General features: G+C 42.7%; 1 protein-coding gene across 2 annotated transcripts in view; it reads left to right on the forward strand.

The window, feature by feature from the left end:
* Window positions 1-22,167, forward strand: part of PLEKHM3 (pleckstrin homology domain containing M3) — an 81,411-nt gene that overhangs the window by 13,322 nt on the left and 45,922 nt on the right. For both annotated transcript variants that reach the window (XM_057381715.1, XM_057381716.1), the window contains exons 3-4: window positions 6,894-7,829; window positions 20,803-20,948. In XM_057381715.1, the coding sequence (XP_057237698.1) occupies window positions 6,894-7,829; window positions 20,803-20,948 (1,082 nt within the window). The remainder of the gene's footprint in view (window positions 1-6,893; window positions 7,830-20,802; window positions 20,949-22,167) is intronic.

Consider the following 22,167-nt stretch of genomic DNA (forward strand, 5'->3'; position numbering starts at 1 on the left):
ACACCTGTTTATGTGTTTATTCAGTGAGAGTTGTTTCAAATTGCCACTGGATCCCCAGCCTGCAAGAAGCAAGTCACCAAGCCAGCTGGTGCTGAGCAGCAGAGTCCAAGACCAAGGTGGTCCTCCTTCTGGCAGTCCAGGACTCGGGCAATTTGCAGGAGTATGTTGGAGTGTACCCTAATGCATTGCACTTTGGTCTGGGGTGAAGCAGATGATATTCCTCTCTCCCTTACACACAAATACAAGACAGTCTGATGCACCTGTTCATAAAAGGAAGCAAAATGATGAGTGGAAACAATGAAGTAGGTTTTTCTTCCCTCTCTGACAAAGGAATGTTATTTGGAACTGCAGAACTGGGATACCATTGCTTCTTAAGAAAGGAAGCACATACTTCATTCTCTCCCCTCTCCTGGGTGAGTCTGTACTTTCAGAAGCTGGGCTRTCTGCAGTGTTGTTCTTCAGCCCTGTCTCCCACTTCAGCTGTTGCAGTCCACTTCAGTTAGAGAAAACAGACTTCAGGGAGCGATGCACCAACCCTCTGGTAGCCCTAAAAGGGCCTTGCTGGATTCAGAGTCAAGACTATAGCAAGACTTCAAACCTGTGTCTAGAGCAGCTCAACCAAAAATCCTGATACAAACATGAGAGGAAAAAGCAAGAAATGCATTTTGTGTACAGGTGGATCTGAGAGTGGGATTGCTTAAGCATGGTTGTGCTCAGGATTCAGTCACCCCATCACTGAGTGTACCAAAGTGTGCTGCTTTGATAGTAGCAGTGGAGCTCAGTTGTACTGTTCCCAGCCCCATAGCAAGCATTTATGCTGCTTAATGCTTAATCCAGTGAATCAGCTTGGTGGCTTCCTCTGGACTCACTCCAGCAGGTCCATGTCCTTCCTGTGCTTGGGAGCCCTAAACTGGATGCAGCACACCAGAGCAGAATAGAGGGGCAGAACAGAGGGGCAGAATAGAGGGGCAGAATAGAGGGGCAGAATGCCCTCCCTTGCCCTGCTGCCCACAGTGCTTGGATGCAGCCCAGGACACAGTTGGCATTCTGGGCTGTGGGTGCACACTGCTGGCTCATGTCCTCCCTCTCTTCCACCATCATCCCCAGGCCCTTCTTGGCAGGGTTGCTCTGGGTCTGTTCATTCCCCAGCATGTTCTGATGCCAGGAGTTWTGCAGGTGCAGCACCTAGCACTTGGTCTTGTTAAATCATGTGAAATTCCCATGGACCCACGTCTCGAGGTTGTCCGTGCTTGCTGCATGCCCTCCAAGAGCCTTTCTGTATGGAACATTTGAAGGCAGGGATACCTTCTTTGAGGAGGGAGGGCTTCTGAGCTCTGAGAATATACTTTTTAAACCTGTTTCCTTTACCTGTTCTGTTCAGCTGTTGTGCAGGTTTTACTAGGTAGCCATGCTATTTCTTTCCTCTGTGTTTACAAGAGTCTTACAAAGAGTTTGGTGCTACTCAGCTCATGAGCTGAGCTGAAAAGAGAGGCACAAAAGCAAGAAAGTAGGTTTTGCACACGTGTGTCTGTAGCTACTTGTTATTAAGCTTTTATTAATATAAATATAATAGTAATAATAATATAATATTAATTAATAATTATTAATTAATAATTAATTAATATTTAAAATTAATAATTAGTAATATAATATTAATGTATTATAAGTAATATATTACTTATTATTATTGTTATATACTCCAGAAAAGATTAAAGAATGTATTTTGAGGTTGGATAAAACTTGCTGCAGTGGTTGAAGGGGTCTCAGTGGCTGCAGCCTTTGTAGACATCCCTTTTCAGGGTTTTAATCCAAATTAAATKAATTTGGTGAGATACTGAGAGGAGCTTCAGCAACTCCTGTCAGTCCTCACTGTGGTAAAGGATTTCCCTCTGGAGCCTGCAGAAGTTTCCCAGTACTCAAAAGCTGTCCCAGTTGCTGCAYAGCTTAACGCTTTGCTATTTTTTTCCTTACCTTCATAGTGTACCTATTACTATGATCTTATCTTCCTGCTGTTTGCTTTTTTATAGAATCATTTAGGTTGGAAAAGTTTTTAACGTTATCTATTCCGACTGCTAATTCCACCACTAAACCGTAATACAAATAAAAGGATACTGGATCCTTTCCGTGTGCTGAGAAAGAAAAGGATCTGAAAGGAAGCCTTGCCTTTTGGAGCAGTATCTTCTTAGGCCTGCTGGTAGAAATGTTTCTTTCTAGCWCATGTGCTGGAAATAAACCCTGTTTGTGCTATGGGGCACAAGCAGGAAGCGGAGCTGTTGAAGACAGAAGTTGTAAGCAAATTCAGGGCAGACTCTTGTATTTCTGGGCACGTGGCCTAGCAAACCAAGAGAGAATCCCACTTGTGTAATATGCAGTGAAAGCTGGCTTGGATCTTTAAAACCCAGGGTTTTAAACACAGCAGTTAACTTGATGGTTGTGTGGATGTTACCRTTCCAACACAGCCACTCCTGACAAGTGTGGGTGTTATAGTACTTTTTCCAGGTAGCTGTTTTGTTTGCTTGCTGTGCCTGTGAGCATAGGGAACTCTAGAGCTGTCATTGTGTTGAACATCTGCACACTGACAAACTGAAAGMTATGTATCTGTAGATTCATGTGGGAAAATAGGTGGAAGACTGTATTTTTAGGTAGGGAGACAGTGGACATTGTGGAACTAAGACACAGTTTGTTCCCAGTCTAGCAAATCCTACCAAGAAGGTGACTAGCCCAACCCAATTTGAGAGCATTTTAGGACCCAAAYATGTCTGCTCAGTTTTGTAAAAATCAGAGAGGAGAGCTATTGACAAAATCTCTGTAACTTACACTCATCTCTTACCAAACATTAGAGAAGTCAGAGAGGAATGGCCCSTCAAGATGCAAGCTCCTCACAAACCAAGCATCTCTGCTCCTGYTCTTTTCCAAGTTACTTGGTATTACTTGTTGTCAGAAATGCTTCAGTGGTGGAAAATTGAGTAAGTTTTTCTTCCATGCCAACTGAGAAGCAAGTACAGTCAGTTGTTCTGGAGCATGTATCTTCTGGACATGCTGATAGAACATTTCTTAGTCTCTCTCTCCAGGGGTGCTGGTTGCACCAGCTGTCCCCAGGTATGGTGAGTGGTAGGTGGGTGCTAGGCTGTCCTGGTTTCAGAGCTATGTGCAGGGTACCTAGCTGGGGCAAGTGGGCAGTTCCCAAGGGAGAGGAGAGGTGCTGAGGAAGATACTACTCTGTCCTCAGCTGCTGAATCTCTCTTTGTTTTCCTTCTCCTTCTTCCACTTCTTTCCTTGAAATTATAACTCCAAATAGCTCAGATGTGTGCCATTTACTGTGATTACTTCCTTTTTTTTRCTCTTCTTCAATTTACTCTGCCTGTCTCCATAAGGAGGAAAAGAGAAGCAGTTTCTGTTTGGAAGGTGGATAGAGAGATGGTACCATTTGCTCTCCCAGTGAAAAGGTATTATCTGGGACACTGCATGTGGAAGACATAAAGGAGCAGAGCTGTAAAGATGCATGTGTGTGTGAACGGATTCAGCCCATCTCTGCCAGCATCTATTGCCCTGATCTAAACAATACGAGGCATTTGAATGTTAATCAGGGTGGCTGTTGGTTCTGTCCCAGTCAGAGCAAAAGCCATTGGAGCCAATTTCACAGAACTTTAAGGGAAGGAGTGGGGTGAAGGAGGGAGAGGGGGGCATCTCTGTGAAAGACATGGAGAGATGGCCTTTCTCTAACTCAACAAAAGACAAGCAAACCTGTGTGCAGATGAAGGAGGGGTGGCTGGGGGAGGGTTATGAGTTGTCTTATTATGGAGAAGCTTGAACTGTCATCTGTACTTGATGGAAGCGAGAGATTGCAGTTGGAGCTGCAGAAGTGCTGCCTCCCTGATTGGATTAATAGAAAGGGAAGATGACTCTAGAATGGCTGTCCATTATCTGCACTACAAAGGGATTAGTGTGGGTTTCAGAGAAATTAATGGCTTTTGAGTTAGCACAGAAATACTAATGAATGTCAGGGCCAGAGATGTACAGTGAACAAAATTGGTTCTCTTTTAGTGTGTCCATGTGTGTGCATGTTTATCCATCTGGGCTATCAAAGTGTGCTTTTTCTCTACCATTTTGGGTTATAGATTAGACTTTCAGTTTTCATATTTAGCTGAAATACTCTCGAGTAGTTTATTGATCTGCAAGGTACACTTATACTGACCTTTTTACACCTAGTGCCAAAGTAGCAATTTTAAAAATTGTTGTTACGGTTTTAGCCATATCTTCAGGAAATCTTTGTAGATGGAGTGCTTTGAGCATGGCGTTAAAAGCATGCTCCATTCAGAGTATGTGGGTGAATGGGGAAGCTGAGGCTGAGCTGTCAAGGCAAAACCTTTGTCTCTCCTTTTTGTTAGTGTGCCTGCAAGGTAGCTCCTTCCCCCATTTGTAACCCTGACCAGATTTCCATACTGACATTAAGTATATAAAACAATTAATTTTCATGTATGTTCATTAAGTTTAAATGGAGCTTGTTTACTTAATCCTTATAAATCCTTAAAAGTTGTTTTTTATTGAAGAGCTGGCAAAAGTTTTTACACTGCTGCTGTTCTGATTCTTCCTCCTTCCCATAGAGGAAAGTGAGAATTAGCTACAGAAATACCTTCAGCAAAGGGCAGGAGTATCTTCTTAGAATGAAGGTTACAGTCCAAGGTTGCACCAGCTGAAAAGCCCCTGGACAATATCTAAGCTYCTCAAATACTTGAGTCCCTGAGTGTCCTTATGCTCTGGGAGGATAGACAGACTCACGCCTTAGTGAGCAGTGYTGAGAGCAGTTTGGCCATCAATTGGGCTGTTTTAGTTGGGAAACCCAGTACAGATGGGGATGGTAGTTTCCATACTGGCCTGTTTTTGTTTCCAAGCTTCATCCAATTTARATGTTTCTGTTCTCTTAGCTCTGTGTTGAAGACATCCTCAGTATATTCAGGGATCATGGCCTGGTGAMATGAATTGTAATTGGTTAAGCTGAGGTGCTGAAAATGCTTTATGCCTCCAGCTATCCCTGTGTCAAAGGCTGTCAGTCCCAGGACAGRAATCTTGAGCAGAACAGCTCTTACRTTGCTGTGGTCTGTAATGCTGTGTGTTAAGGTCAATTGATGCTGATTTTGTTGTGACCTGATTATGCTGGGCAGTGGTTGGGAAGCTGTTTCCAGGTGGCTGCCTTGCTCTTGTGCCAGGAATAGCAGACTCCAAGGGAGATGGASAGTCAGAGGCAGAAACCTTTACTTGTGCCTGCTGACTCTGTCATTGTTTGTAAGGCAAGACCCATCACAGGTCCCTTACTGGAAAGGTGAAGTAGAACTGAAATGAGAGTAAGAGCTTRTTCCTCAGGCATGGGTTGCTTTGGGGTGCCAAGCATTACAGTGTAACAATGAATGCCACTGAATTTGTACAGGGTCCAACAAAATGGCATAGAGCCACATGTGTAGCCCAAGGTGAAAATAAGATACTTGCCTGTGGTGGCTGAAGTGGTGCAAATCAGATTGGAACAAATTTTGCATGCAAGCCTTTTTTAAACTCAGAATTGCTTTGATCATTCCTTTTAAATTTGTATCACTTTAGTGCCTGSAGTGACTAGTGTATGGCTGGTTTTCTGGGAATGGAGAAAATTCCCCCAGACTTTGCCTTGGGCTGGCATTTCTGAAAGGGTCTGCTCCAAAGCACCTGAAATACTGAGATGCTCAGGTGTAAGTGAATCTCTTTGGGCAGCCCCTTACTTTTCATTTTTGGTCATGTCTGCTACTCCTGAGCCTGATCCTTATAAAWCAGCAAAACTCTGGAGTCAACAAGAGCTGCACAAAAATGTTCTGGTCCCAGGTTGTGCTGAAATGTGGTAAGAAATTGCTGTATTGGGTACAGTTTTCCATTTCCCAGGTCAGTCTGTACCCAGGTGCTGTACCCAGGTGCTGTACCCAGGTGCTGTACCCAGGTGCTGTACCCAGGTACCAGCAGCAGGGCTGTTCCAGCCCGTTCCAGCAGCCCCTCCACAGGGCACAGCTCTGCCCATCAGCCACAGTGGGGCCTCTTTGGCAGAGCACATCTCAGAAAGGGCACAGCCCCGACAGCTCTGTCAAGAGTAGCTGAGGGTCAGAGGACAGAAAAGTGCTCCAGGCCCTGGACAGAACATGCAGTGGTGGTGCAGTATCTCCCTACAGCCCCATGCAGGACCCCATGCTGGAGAATGTGGAGATCTCCTAAAGGAGCTGTGGTCATGGAGAGCTCATTCAGTTTAAATGTGCAGGGGCACAGTTAGACTGAAGGACTGCAGCTCCTGGAGAGGACCATGCTGGAGCAGGGGAATGGAGTGAGAAGGAAGGACCAGCAGAAAGGAGCTGACCAGATACCACTATTCCCTTTCCCTCTCAGCTGCCTAAGATGGGGAGGCAGAGGTGGTGTGTGTGAAAACATGGAGCTGAGTTTGGGAAGGACCAGGAAAGAGAGGGTAAGGTGTTTTAATTTGTRTGTGTTTCTCACTGTCAAAATCTATTTTAGCTGGCAATTGATTACTTGATAGTATTGTCCACTTCTGGACTAGGTTCTGGGAGACTTGCAGTGTTTTGTTGCTCTGTCACTGTTGTCCTGGATGTCTCAGGAAAATTGCTTTGTTTCCYTGTCCCTCTATTTCTTTGTTCTCTTTTTGTAAAGTGTTTTGGTACCTTTGGGTAAAAAARTGCTGTATTCTCAGTGGCTCAAATGTAGAGTTAGTGCTTGTGTTTAATAATGATTACCTGTCACTCTCTCTGTGATCCTATCCTCAGATATGCTGTGTATGGGTAGGAGAGGTGTAGAAGCCAGAATGATGTAGTGATTTGAGACAATTTAAAAAAAAGTTAATCAGAACATTCTCATTTTCTTTCCTCCAGAACACAAGACAGTGTTCCCAAATCTTCTGAAGAAGGGGTACTTAGAAGTTAGAAGAGACAATGACAGCTACTGGCAAACGTGTTACGCTGAGCTCTCCCAGTACAAACTGTACCTGTATTGCTTGGACAGCAGTGGCAACCAGACTCTTCCCACCRTGTACCCACTCATGCGTTTTCAAAGGGTCACTGTCACTGGTGGCATTGAGACCAAGGTGGTGGACACTGTCCTGTCAGACAGCTCACAGCTACAGCTGAAGGCACAGTCCTCGTGGGAGACTTTGGACTGGGGACAGAAACTTTGGGAAGCRGTGCGTGCTTCTGTGTCTGCTTTCACGAGACAGCAGGAGAAACTGGAGAATGTGCCAAAGCCTGAAAATAACAGTGACCTTTCTCAAACCAATGGATTATTAGAGAARCCTATGGAGCTCTTCCTATCCATGAATTTGACTGAAAACACTAAAGAGCACCAAAATATTCTCAAATCAGGGACTCTTTACAGGTTAACTGTCCAGAATAACTGGAAAGCATTTACTTTTGTCTTGAACAGATCTTATCTCATGGCATTCCAGCCTGGTAGGCTTGATGAAGATCCCCTGCTGAGCTACAATGTSGATGTGTGCCTGTCGGTGCAGACAGATACTCAGGATGACTGTAACTCTTGCTTTCAGGTAATTTTYCCCCAGGATGTGCTGCGCCTGCGTGCAGAGACACAGCAGAGGGCCCAGGAGTGGATGGAGGCACTGAAAGCAGCAGCCAATGCTACTCGAAGTTTAACTCAAAACCCACAGGTCACACTTAGGAACAAACCTGGAGATCGGCCCTTTGGAAATGCTCTTAGAAAGACCAAGCGCCAGTCAGTGACCACCAGCTTCCTGAGCATCCTGACCACGCTGTCTCTAGAGAGAGGGCTCACAGTTCAGAGCTTCAAGTGTGCAGGTAAGCAACCAGGCTGCAGCATCTGCACCTACACCCCTTCTGCAGGAAAATCACTTCAAAGAGCATGTGTGTGTTTTAGCAGCACGGCTGTTCCTTGACTCAGTGACTGTTGTTAGCCTTTCTCCCTGTAAAAYGTGGAGAAAAACCTATGAGATATTCAGACATTCATCTGCTTTTGGTGAGCAGTGGTATAACATTAGATACTGCACACACAGCAGTGCATGGACTGGAGCTGCCCTACAGGGTGGCTGAGCTRTTTCCTTCATTCAGGACACTGCAAAGGTGGTCCAGAATCAAAGGGGTTTGAATTCATTTGTTGTCTGACTCTAGTCCTAGGCAAGAGCATGATTTTATCCAGTTTGGGAATGAATTGAAACTAGAGAGGACTTATGTGAATGCATTTCATTGTCGTTTTACTTTGGCAAGGTCAGCTGTGTGGGCCAAATTTGGGCACCTTACACCTAAACTATAGTCTCTGACTTGCTGTARTTACACTTCCTTAGAAATTGTCAGCCCAATCAGAAACAACTTTTTTGGAGAGTTTCTCTCTTGTTTTATGGGAGCTAGGATGGTCCTGCCTCCTCCCCATGCTGCTTTGGGCTGGGGTTCTCATGTTGCTCTGGAGCCACACATGACTCTGGAGAGTTTCTCTGKGGGCCCAGGACCTGCTGGCTGGCCTGAAAACCTTCCAGGGGAGACCTGGGCCCYAGAAGTACCAGTCTGCCCTCAGAAGTGACTGTGGGTGTGGTCACCTGCAGGTCACATTCCTGCTCATCTCTCTACAGTGCATGGTACCCACCTAGCAGCTRGAGCATCATGAAGGTTGGCATCACTGCAGTTAATGATTTGGTCGCAATATTTGTACTTCTGCCTGAATTCAGCTCTGTTCTTGGCCACATTTGTATGACTTGACGTAATTTGTTTTATATTTTGCGTCATCGTCCAACTGAGGTTCAGGAAAGTTTCAAGTTAATATTTTCAATCACCTCCTTTAAAACAGGATCAAGCCCTGGGATGGCAACAAAATACATGTCTCCAATGTGAAACAGGTTTTCATCCAAAAATGATCTGGGCAAGACTCTGCAACCTATATAATTTTAAGTTGTGAAGTAGGTATGTTTATTGCAGCACTGGGCAAGCAGGAGGTCATCCTCCAAAAATACACACACACCCCAGCACAGTGTTGCTTGGTATATATCTGGTTACATGTTACACATTCACCGAGTTTCGAAATTCTCMWATACATATGCATGACCTATCTCCGCTTTCTATTATAATGAGTTCAGAAGTYATTTCCATGTGCTCACCTGYRCAGTGTTATTTGGTAGTGGGCTCCGGGGGTCTCGGAGGAAGTAAAATACTCATCCTCTTGTCTTGAACTTTTCACTTTTCTGTCTTGTGCATGCTCCCTGATCCCTGGCCCAAGTCCAAACAACAACTCTGGTTTTAGCCGGCGTAGGGGTTCCATGAGCACGAGCTGGGTCACAGTCCCTGCTTTTGTCAATAATCTTTTACTTCTCATTCTGCTTTGACAAACAYAATCAATGTTAAGTAAACAATATACACTGTCTAGCAAGGAGTTAGTAATATATACCGTTTAGCAAGCAGTTTCTAACAAGTTATCCTCCCTTAACTTCTAACTTCCCTGCATCAGTTTTAGTCTTGCTTTATGTAGTATGGGTGCAGACTTTTCTCTAGGAAAGGGTGGATTCCCTGTCCCAAACATGGGATGATGAATCTGTACTCACACATGTATTCCCTGCAAAAATAAGATGCTCGGACAAGGGTTACRTGATGTCTTTTCCTGATAAACCTGAGGCATTCCAGTGTTCCTGCAGTCTCCTTTTAGCCTGTCAAACCGAACAAATGCTCTTGTGCAGAGAAATGGGAGTTGTGGCAGGTGTGTGGGAAGCTGGTCCCTCGGATTCTCAGTCCCCGTGGATGGGGATTCACAGCACTTACTGTAGGAGCCGATCCTGATCCTTTGCCACTTCCCTGAGAGCCGGCTGGAACTGTGACCATGGTACCAAGAAATAAATAATTTTASTTATAACTGGAAGAAACTGGAGAAACTTGTTTGGCTCAGAAAAGTTTGTTCTGAGGAGGCACAGGGGCAAGCTGAGCCTCTCTCCTTGTTCCTTGCTCCCTGCGGGCAGGGTGTGCTGTTCAGGGCATGGGCTGCTGTTTAACCTGAGGGGACTGCTGTTGGTAATTCTGTTGGTAATTACAGCTTGTAGGCACTCAGAGAGGTTTTCCCCAGGGTTGCTGGGAGGGGTAAGCTTGGAAAAAGATGAGGAGGGGGGAGGAAGAAAAGTTTTGCTGTGAATTCTTCAGCCATTTAGTGCAAATTCCTGTAATTACCGTCTTTGTGTCCTGTCCCAGTGGCACATAATACAGCAGAAGCCTTTCCTAATTGAGACCTTACAGGAGGTACAAATCCCTCCTTTGTTCAGCCTGACAAATTAGTGCCAGAAAGTGGCAAGGTCCGAGTGGGAATCAAAGGCAAGCAACACAAAGATGGAACTTAAGGCTACAGTAATAACCCTCTCTAGTCCTGCAGGGGTGGGAGGGAAGGAAAAGTAATGACCAATGAAAAATGAAGGGTTTTTTTGTTATAAATTCCCTTGACATGACAGCACCTCAGGGCTGCTTTATTAATTTAGGAAAAGTGATTAAATAGTAATACAACAGGGCAGACCATTGTCTCTCGAGCTACCCCCCTTCCTACAGACCCCTGCTGCCTTGGCTAATTGATTGACAATGAACCTCTGATAAAGAAGCTTGCTGGGAGGACCTGACGGGGACAGGCTTTTTAAAATTTATTTTCTCTTTGCAGCCTTTGTGGGGCTCCCCTCCCCGTTCCTCTCTACATCCCCCTTTCCTTTTCTCCTTCAGTAAAAGCTTTTCAAGGAATTGCTCCCAGMCAAACAGCTGATATTCACAAGCAGGTAGGGAAGAATGTGAATGTCTGTGCCTGGCTRTTGACAGGTTTATCTTGGAGTCTGACTAGCACTTTTCAACTCGTGATACAAGTCAGGGTGCTGGTGTCAGATGCAGTCATGGGGCACGCAGGACAAACTGTTGATACACTGGAGTCAGAAGGGCAGTTTGAAAAAAGTTGTCTTTTGCTTGATCAGCAGCTACAAAAGCTTTTCCCCACGTTTCTAACTCTGTTTTACTGGAGAGAGCAGGGCATTATTTGTTGTAATTTGGAAAAATGAATGAACAGGCTACTGATTAGCAGTGGAGAGGCAGGGGGGTTATAAATGCTTTAACTTTTGCAGCCATTATTTATATTTTTGGCTTAGAGAAAGGTTTCTGGGTAAAGGAAGGCATTTCTCCTAGAGAAGTTCTGGAAGGCTATAAGGAGGCCTTCACTAKCGTTATTTCTTTGTCATGTGGCATCACTTTTCCATAGATGGGGAAGACAAATGGCCTTTGCCCTTGCCTCCTGTTTTTGCATAGCTCCTGTTCTTTTCATGTCTCTCTTCTGTTTCACCTTGTATTTTCTTTCCCCCTGTTCTTCCTTAAAACAAAATGTTTTTTCTAGAGAATTCCGTTGTATCTGCCAGGAGCTCTTGTTACTTTAATAGCAATCCTAATGGATGTGGGAACTTCTGCCTTCTGGAAAAGGTGCTCTGCAACTCATTCACAAAGTCTGGCTTTCCTTGTTCTTCTTCTGGGGTGCCTTCTGTCTTTTCCTCCCTGCTTTCTCCATGTCTCCTCACTTGCAAAACGATAAATACTGCTATTAGAACTCCAATGACTTGGCTGGCTGAGCTGAACACTAGGTGCACAGAAGCCAAGGTTAGTAAATGTGCATTTCCTGAGTGTTTGGCCCTGACAAATGAAGCAGCAGGTGGAGAGCTGTTGTCTTTCAAGCAACCATTCTGCATCTAGAGCTGTGATCATGTGTGTAGCTGGGGGACATCCCAGTGCAACATGCCCAGCTCATGCAACCTGTACTCTAGCTCACCCCGTTGGGCTGGAATCAGTCCCTACTGCAATAAAAGCAAAATTCCTTTTTTTTTGTTTTTCCCTCAATGAAAAGGAAGTCTTTCCTAATAGCTTGCAAGCCAGAAAGTGTGATTTAAAAAGCAAAATAGTCAGGTGCGATGTCAACTTTGTTCAACTTCTCAAAAAGTCTTATAGTTAAAACTTCTGAAATACWCATAGTTGAGAAGCATCCTTAAATTTTACAAGTACTTTGTGAACTGTCATTGCATCCAATACTTATGTGTAGCATGTCACTGAAATAAAAGTGCTAGAGGATAAACCCTAGAGAATGCAGCACAATAACAAAATACCATAAGGTCCTTTGGRAGGTTTTCAACACTCTTGTCGCATTTTAGTCCCAAATAACCATTGTTCTCACCTGTCCAGGGCTTTTAGGACTGTGCTTTTTCTAAGTGCTCTATTTGTTTTGTGCTTGGTTTCATTTCAATTGATCTCTTTCTTCCAAGGCTTCAGCAGCTTTTTACCTTCCCTGTATTTGAGACTCYGTGAAATCCCCTAGGAATGTTTTGTGCTGTAAAGGTTTTATTGTTTAAGTTAACTTCACTTYAGACTTTAGTCTTCTAGCCTTGTATGTGGCTATCAGGCCGTGTTTCTATTCATTTAGAAGTAAAACTTCCACTGCTAACAGTGGTATTTCTAAACCAGGAGAGCAGAAGAAAACATGGTCTAAGTTAGTATTTGGAAAATACACCATGTTTAAACAAGGTCASTGACTTGTTGGGAGGATAAGGGGTAGTGTTTCCAAAGAAGGGTGACTGGAATTTTGTAGCAGGGAGCACTTTTTTTGCAGTGGACCTACATGTTTCAAACCATGAGGTTGCTGGACCACTTTTGCCATATGTCAGCTTGTTGAGGAAAAACATTGGAAGATACCCACATGCTTGAGTTGATTAAACCTGTTTATTGGTGATCAGTTTAATATTCATTGGTGAGGTGTGTTCTTCAGTCCAGTCTTAGGATGGTGTGTTTAGAGGAAGTGACCATGAAAACCATCAGCATTGTCTAAGTCGCTAATAGTTGGGTCCTTCATCCTCCTGGGGTTTGGCTGGCACATTCACAGAGTGAGATTTTCTCTTTCRTGGGATTCAATTTGGAGCTGGCATGCTGGTGCCTGGAAGTGCAGTTTAGATAAGTACTTGATCAGAACCATGCCTGATGTGTACTTTGCAATCGACTGGTGATTAAGTGACTTCTTTGTCTCAGCCCTGCAAGAGGAGCTGCTGATACAACTGAACTGTCTTTGCTGATGAATATACTGATGTTCATCCTGGCAGGTTTGAAGGAARCCATTGCTGCCTGCACAGGGATAGGTGACCCTGTTACTCTAATCTGCCCTGCCAAGAACTCTGCAGGTTTTCAGTGTGTTCTGCTAATTTATTGTAATTTATTTATCGGTTCTGCTGGGTGTGAACACGTCTCTGCTGTAAGCATAGGCTGTTTGTTCTTGGCTATGCCTTGTTTCTTCCTGCCTTGTGGTGCTAGGTATGAGTTCCACTGCCCCAAAGAACCCATGGTTGCCTGGGGATTTTTTGGTCCATTTATTGTGTGAAACTAGTCATGAGGGATCTTTTGGTATAGAGTTCAAAGAAAGGAATGCCAAAACTAGGGAGTCTAAATGTCCAAGTCTCTCCTTTCTTGAGATGGGAAAAGCTACATCTGGACAGAAGGAAGTATTTTTCAAGACCTGGAAACTCCAACGCTTATAATCCACCCGCATAGTTCTTCTCTGGAGAGCACAGAGGTTCCTCATGAATTGTGTGCAAGAGACAGCTTTGTTTGTTGGGCTAGCAACAAATCCATTTTMAATCAGTCAAACCTGCTTTTTGCTTCTAAAGGCCTTGCCTTCCCAGAAAGGCACAGGCATCTGCACCACACTTTTTCTGCACTTGCAGTTTATACCAGATTCCTGAATTGATTTGAGCCATGACTGTTAATTTAGTTTCCTAAGAAAGCAAAGCTATGTTTCAATACTGTTTGCTCAGTTTTACTCTTGCCCCATAAATTTTGGATCTACCTAACTGTTCCAATAKAATTTGACAGAGGAGAAGAGGTAGCAAAGATGTGTGAATCTCAGAGGTTTCACAGAGAGCCATGGAGAAAATCCTGTGGTGTGCACTGTGCATTTGCTTGGCRTCAGAGTGTCCTTCCAGATGTGTCGCCTTGAGGGACAAATACTGAAGGAAAATGGCTGCTTTAGGGTCTGCTGGTGAAAAACTAGGGCATTTGTGTGTGTGTGTGTGTTGCCAACGCTCCCCCCCCTTCTATCACATGCCAAAACAGTGTACTTTTGCAAAACTATTACATGTGGATCAAATTGGGGCATTGTAAAAGAAATTACAGAACAAACCAGAGGTCAGCTGGTGGGAAAGGTTTAGGCTCTCAGTCTGGCCTTCTGCAACAACTGTAGTCTCTGATATGTACCTGTGCTGKATAAATTGGGATAGTTCTTATGCCCAAGGCAGTGTTGTGGTAGTGATATGTGTCCAAGGAGAAATTCAGCCTAACACCATTGGCAAAAGTATGTAACCACACTTCCTGCACAGTTGTTCCTTATATTAAAATGAGATACAAAACCAGTCRTGTATTCAAACAGAAACAGAGCTGGTTATTTCAAGGTATGTTAATRCTTTATCAAATAAATGAAACTTGGCAAACCAGGTAGCCTTCAGTGTAMGTAAATGAGTGAGCAGTGCAAGGGTAAATGGTCTTCAAACTCACWGCAGAGCAGAAATGAAAACTGGGTTAAGTAGAGATTTGTTTTGCTAAGTGAGCTGGTCACATCTGAGGGTACTGGCACCAGTGTTTGTTGTGATCACACCAATGGCTGGAGTGCTCTTTGCTCTGTTCTCTGGTCTACCTTCTCAGTATATGGAACCAAACATGAATGKAATCGACTGCACGAATGGCAATGCCATTATTAATTATGCTCACATTATCTCCTTACWTCTGGCTGGCAGGCAGACTTCAAGAACCGGCCCAAAGAGTGTGTTGAGTTTCCATTCCTGTCTAAAGAGCTGGTGAATTACTGAATCCTGCCAACAAGTCCAGCCATGGTAGCTTGAATTCCCTTCTATCAGGCAGCACTTCAGAGTCTCAGCAAAACACCAGATACTGCAGAAAATGATCCTATAAGGGCATAGGGGAAAATAATTACCAGATTATTTTGAGGTGTATGATGTTATTCCTCAGCACTTTTGTCCTGGAAATGCAGAGAAAGGATTTGAAAATGTGCAACAGGAGAATGCAAACTGGCCAAATCACAAACAGTATCTTATATGTAAAGCRTGTCTTCAAAGCTTTTTGCAATTTCCTCGGAGCATGTTCTCTGGGAAGAATATAACTTAGCCACTTCTTAGAATTTCGCACTAAAAGTAAAAGAACCTGTCTTCTGATGAAACTCAAGTGGGGAAATCCAAGCACATAAAAATTAGTTTCCAAATGTATAGCTTTGTTGCTTGTCATTTGACACAGYTAGTGTTTTTGGTTCTCATTTATTGATGAAATGTTATTTTTGATTTCTATATGTGAAATGCAGGCTTACACTTTTACTTTTCAGTTTTTGTGTTACATTTGCAGGCTTAACTACTATTAGTTTAACTGGGAAGGTAGAATTTGGCTGTGTAAACTGCAGCACACCTGATTGCTGTCTTCTGCAAAGGACAGGTACAGTACAGACATGAAGAATGTAATGCTGTCACTTGACTTGTTTCCAACGTGGGTTTTTTTCCTTGATTGTCCATCTTAGAGAAAGTCACAGCTCTCTGTGTACAGCATGACTGATGTAAATTGGTGTTATTTTATTATTTAATGGTGTTATTTACTTCACCTACCCCCAACCATCTAAATACTGGATGTCTACACCAATCCAATCTTTGCTGATTGGAAGAAGGCCTGAGTGTATAGGGAATAATTAATCTCCTGTGCCTTGGAGAGCTGCTCTAAAGCTGAGTGCCTGTGAGACATCTCCATTAGGGTGGGATGGGTCACTGTCTGGAGTGTCCAGTCCTCCCAGCCCAAGCCACCAAGCCTGCACCAGCAGCCTAAGTCAGCTGAGCTGGAGTGTGTAAGACAGCAAAGACTCTTCTGTGCATTGTATCTTCAAATGGTGCTAAGGAAGATGCAAAGTGTGTTATTTTAGCACTTAGTCCTGAGCTRTAGCTGATAGTCAAGGTTGCCATTGACTTGGAATGGTTGGGCCATCCGTTGAGTCAACTGGGGATGCGTGAACCTTTCCTTATTTCTGGAGAAGCTGATCTAGTTTATAATTGAAGTGGTATTTGTACATTGCTGATGTAACATGGATTTTATATATTGCTTAGGTAGTTACAACTTGATAGGGTTAAACACACATGGTTTCAACACAGAAAATGCTTTTACTTTAATCTGTTAAGGTTTTGCTGTCTTTTTCTAAAGTTCACAATAAAAAAACCTCACAAAAATGTAGGTAAGATAAGTAGTGGCAGACTTTGCTTGGAGGTTTAWAAGTTTTAAATCATTTATTTGAAATCAAACTCCTTTAGAACATAATGGTGGGGAAAGGACAAAGTGGAATGCAAATTCAAACCTGGGTAKGCACAGGAGAGAGCTAAGCTGGATTGTTAATGTGTCTTCCTTGTGAATTTGAGTTTTTCCCTTAGTGGAGTGAATTGGAATAGATGMGTAGAAATAAAGGCAAGCAACTGAWGTMATTCTCAYTTTATTTCTGTTTGTGCTGAGAGGATAGAGCAATGTTGTAAGTCTGACCTAACATTGAAAATTTGCTCCTTCTGTTTAGTCTGCTTTATGCCTTTATCAAGCGGAAAGCRTTTTGAAGTCTGTGGATCATTTTCTTTGTATTGTATGTTTTTTCTAAATGAATTAGCTTCTAAGCTAATCTGTCACAGATTTAATTACGGCACACAAACACAATCACACATCACACTTGCTTTTCCTGGTACTGAGCAAGGAACTTTATTGAATAATGAAAACAGGAATAAGGRAAACTTATTGAAAAAAATTCAAAAAATTGAATAAGGAAAACTTGATTCTAATTTGGTCTTCCACTTTCTGTTTCACTGTGGAGCTACTCTAGTCCTTTTTTGCTAAAAGATTAAAGAGAAAGGTGTCCGGATAAAAAGGGTAGTTTTAGGTGTATTCCTTGACCACAGGAGTATGCAGCAACCTGAAAGTGGTGTTTTCTGTGCTTCATAGAAGAGGAATTGTGTTCAGGTATCTTGGATTCCTCCTTCATACCAGAGTACCACCTGAAGTCAAGGAGAGTGTTTTGTTACAACTTTTTAACCTCACTTTCTGTACTACTTTGTCTTGAAGTCTTCGCACTTGGACATGAGTCTCTTTMTGTTGATATTCCTGCTCTGCTCACAGACATGTTATTGAGAGAGATTCATCTGTGCCCAGCAGCACTTTCTTGCTGCTATTTTTTCTAACCCCTATTTTCTTTCCTTGATTCCAAGGCTGTTTTGCTGTATTTTCCATGATGAAAGGTTTGGAATGTCTCTTCTCTCACTTTGCTAGCAGTATACCTTCCAGCTACACTTCTTCCCTCTGTAGCTTGCTCTGTTACATTCTTTAGGTAGGGATGATTTTAGGTGCTGGCAAATATTGTGGTATTCTCTTTGCATTAGGCTCAGGATTTGCCAGACCTTTGTGCAGATGTTATGTAGATAATAGTCTATGTGAGCATTAGGAATAGGTGAGAGAGGTTTTGTGAAAGTTGTGGTGGTTTTTTCTCCCAACCTGTGTAAGGTGCTTTCTYTAGTTGTGTAGGCAARTAAGAGTTTTCTCTGCAAACWTGGTCCCTTCCCAARCCCTAAACTGTTTGTTGAATTGTGYTGTTGATCCYRGAGGTGGTCAGCTRCTTTTGATTGTCCTGCTGGGAAAGATGCTCAAGAGTTTAAAGCCAGGAATCRGTACTGGCTTTGCTTCTGGTAAACATGATGGCAAATTTATGTACCTGAATGCCCAGGTRCAAGATTTCCAAGGTCATTAAGCCAATGGCTATTCCTTCTTGCTCTTCTTTCTCTCTCATTCTTGATCTATTTTTTTCCATCTTAGAAACACAAAGTAGCATAAGTGGTCTATGCCATGGAAATATGTTTGTCACACTGCATCACTTTGAACTGCATAACATCAAAGAAAATCAGTGCTTTGATAACTTGATTTGAAAGGGTTGTAGAAATAGCCATCATTATGAATCACAACAGAGAGGAATGGAAAAGATGGTGATTTTCAAACAGCAAAGCTTGTAATATAGGGGAAAATGTAAGGTGGATGCCAGCACCACATTATCATCTAACAAACCCCCACCATATAGCTGTTATGTAGCTTTGCAGAACATGTTTTCTTGAGGATATGAGGAGGAATGAAAAATATGAGGTTTAAAGAGGAACAARGAAACAAATGTGGGCTCAGGAAAGGGTTGTAACAAGGGAGAAAGCAATGTATGCTGCTAGGGTAAGAATTTTGTCCACTTCCTCCTCCTCCTCCTCATAAAACTGCCCTTCCTTAAGATGAAGGGTATCYAAGATTGCTTGCTGACACTCTCCTCAGATTTCTTTATCTTGCTTCATGAGGAGAGGAGAGGGCTTTTCTGTTTCTTTTACAGGGGGGAAAGATTTACCTCTGTTGTGCTTTCAAAAACATGGGCTCCTTAGCAACAGTGTGAGTACTTCTGCAAGCATCTTCTAGGGCTGCTAGTCAGATGAATGTCATGTCAGACAAACAGGACTGGTATTTCATGTCTTAACTGCTTTAAGCCTTTACCTTTACGCATGAATGTGTGTAAAAAAAAACTGAAAAAAAAATCGATGTATGTTCTAAACAGTGCTGATATAGGGCTTATTGCCAGGTGTAAGTAGTRCCAGTCAGTACCAGCTGACTCCATCCATAACAGCATAGTGGAGCAGGACTGCATGGAAACCTTTAAATGACCACTGAGGAAACTGCTTTTAATAAAAAAAATCCTAAAAACCATGAGTGAAAATGCATGCTTTGCACTGAGGGAAACATGAAGTTATTGGTTTCCAAGTTCTTATCCCAAGCAACTGTCATAAGTCATTTTCGTGATAACATACCACTGAGCAATTTGAATTTACTTTACCTTTATAAAAAGATACCTGCATTTTTTTCTTCCTCAAATATACTGCTTTGCAAAAAACACTGCTAATATTTACTATACAAAATTATTTCTACAATGATGGTAGTTCACTATCATACTATTTGGGGTTTCTGTTTGATTGCTAGCTGAGATTGCAATTTTGCATTATGTATTTTAAGTTATTACTTGGCATGCATGTTAATACTTATGCTCTGGTCTTATGAAGGGTAAAGAAGGAGACATGAACATGATTATCTCTTTTATCAACTGACCTGTTTATGTATTTGCTATTTTCAAGAAACTGCATGTCGTTGCTTCAAAAAAGGGCAGGGAAAGAGAGAGGTGGAGATGGACATGTTCCATACTGATTTACTTGGTACTGCATGTTGCAGAGAATCAGTGGCCAAATGGCTCTGGAGTGTGAAAGAGGAGAAAGTGAGCTACTTGTGTTGGTCAGGGTAYTCTAATGATTTTTATTAGAGCAGAGGGGACATGGTGACATCAGCTGATATGGGGAAGGAGGAGCTCAATTTATGCCAAGAGTAGCTGACCTGCAGTCTTTTCTCAATCAGTGTAACTTCTCCTGGAGAGAAAAGGTGCCTTCAGTGGGAGAAGTTATATGATTACACTAAATGAAATTAGTTACATTGACAAAAGCCATCAGTCAGTTGACTTCTAGCTGAAAAACTGTTTAACCAAAGCTTTTGCARTAAAAGTGATGTACAAGGATTCTGCTACATTTGAGCATTTCTAACCAACTGTAGCAGAGACCATCTGAACATACAGCACATGCCAGATTGGAACTGTGCTGCTGTGGCTGGTGCTAAATGTCATGTGGGGACAATATGGCAGAAATACCATCATGTGTGCTGTGTCAAAGAGATGTTGTTAAGAGCCACTGACATCTTGATGAATCTTACCCAAACAGTTTTAGCCTCACTTCCTAAGCAGATTGTTTMATGAGACTGTGCTGTATCTGTTTTCAGCCATTCACTCTAATATATGAACCTTTTGGCTCATTTTAGTCGCTGTTGAAATATAGAAGTGTCTAGTACACTGAATTTTTATTTGTTTTGTGAAATCAGGTGGTCAGGTGAAGGATAGTTCTGCATTAGTTCTTTCCAGCTAAAGCAGCAGCTTTTGAATATTTTACCTCAGGGCTTGGGAAGAGGCTAGGGATCTAGCTGTGAAAAAAGTATCAGGAAAAAAAGTATCAAGACCTCAGACCTTGTAAGACACAGAGTAATGCAATCATCAGGAAAAAAAACACTGCTGGAAACTGAGCTGTGTCACTACTGCTAGTCAAGAACTATTCATTCTCTGTGTGACTGCTGCTCAGTTATTATTCATGATGAGACTGTGGTTTGCCTTGGCTGTGCTGATTCTGTGGCTGAGTTCTACCTGCCAAGTCAAGTCAGCATCCCTTCTGGCTGTCAGTGGGAGCTGGCTTGTGCTCCTGCCCTTTCTATTGTGGGCAAGATGGGAGCTCTCTGGAGCAAGCATGTACTACTTCTGTGGTCTGTCYAAGCTCCAGGCCATGGTTTTCAGATGGCCATGGCTTTTTAATGTCCAATGTCTAACAAGTAAGTCTTCTGCCTCTGTTTCTTTAGAAATGCTAATATCTTTGACTGCTGTCTGAGCACTTTGTCATGCCCAGGTTAGTGTATGTTTTTTCAGGGCTAGTCCAAGAATACTGATCTTTATTTCTCTATTTTTTTATGGAATGAGAAACGTCTCTTTGGTAAAATAAATAAAGTATCAGAAGGGTCTCAGATGTAGGAATACTTTTCTGACTCCATCCTGAATGTGTATCTCTGCCTTATTGTACAAACCCAGACTTTTTCCTCTCTTTTTTCCTAGGCTGTCAGCGCTCCATAGGTTTGTCCAATGGGAAAGCCAAGGTGTGCAGCTACAGTGGCTGGTATTACTGCAGCACCTGCCATGTGGATGACAGCTTCCTCATCCCTGCACGGCTGGTTCATAACTGGGACACCTCCAAATACAAGGTAATCTCCCAGCAGGATGGCTTGCTAGCAAGAGAACTGAATTGCTGATAGAAACACAGACATTGCAACAGCTCAAAGGTTGGAGGCATTGACTGCTAAYACTGTCATCTTTGTCTCTCTTGTCAAAAGAAGCCATGCTCTCTCAACAAGACATGTTTTCATCCAAGTTTCCTTGGTCAGGCCTAAGGTATTCCTCCACAGGAGTAGCCTTGCTCCTCTTTTTTGGTGGCATCTTTTTCATCATTGTTTATTTGGTTGTTCAGGAGACAGGAGAGGTAGCACACTGCAAACTCTCTTGTAGCCCTACTCCTTCCAGTTTCCAGAGCCTTGAGGAATACCTGTTTCATGAACATCAGAGACTAAGGATTGGCACTGTTCAGTGATGGATGCCAAATTGTGGAAATGCCCATAGGAAACTGGCTCACCAAATGCAATATTTGTGAGGYCCAGTCTGTCCTGTCTCTTGGCATGAACATTTTGGGCACACTAGAAGGACATTGCTATAGCAGTTGATTGAACCAGACACACGAAAGTAGCATAAAGAGAAAAAATACAGTTATTCACTTGCTTTTCTAAAACTTTTGTAATCTGCTATTTGCTGCTGCCTTGGTGGCTGGTTGCTAGATAGGGGCACTGATTACATGCCTCAAAGCATTATATCAGCAAACACAGTGACAGAGTTGTTTTGCCATCTGAGGCAGTATATATTGAAAGAATAATAAACTCATAAGGAATCCAGACCATGCKAGGGCTTCAGACTTAGCAGCCACTGTTAGGAGAGGTTGTTTGATGTTTTGTGTCTGTGAATATTATTATTATGTGCTATTTGAAAAGGAAAAAATAACCAGTAAATGCCCTATTAGAGGAAAAGCAGGTCTCTTGAAGAAAATTTGTCAGACAGGGAGATTATTAAAAGGTAGCCAGAGCCTGCCATCAGGAAAATGATAGTCTTGTGCCAGGAAATGTAAGATTTTTCAAAGTTGCAAAGCTCCTATGTATGGAGACAAAAAGCTCTCCCATGCCTATAAGTTAGGAATATTTAAAAGTTCTTTCTTTGGATGCTTTTACCAAGGACTAAACTTGCTTGTGCATGTTAGTATAGGTAGACCTGATATGGGGCTAGTGGATGGTAAGGCAAAGACCTCGTATCAAGCTGTCAGTAGTACTGCCCAGAAAATTAAATGGGTTTTTTCCTAAGCATGTGGTATAGGCAGCTGAG

The sequence above is a fragment of the Malurus melanocephalus genome, unplaced genomic scaffold (genome assembly GCF_030028575.1).
Source record: "Malurus melanocephalus ecotype Western Australia unplaced genomic scaffold, MMel_1.1 scaffold_524, whole genome shotgun sequence".
In the NCBI taxonomy this organism is placed as follows: Eukaryota; Metazoa; Chordata; class Aves; order Passeriformes; family Maluridae; genus Malurus; species Malurus melanocephalus.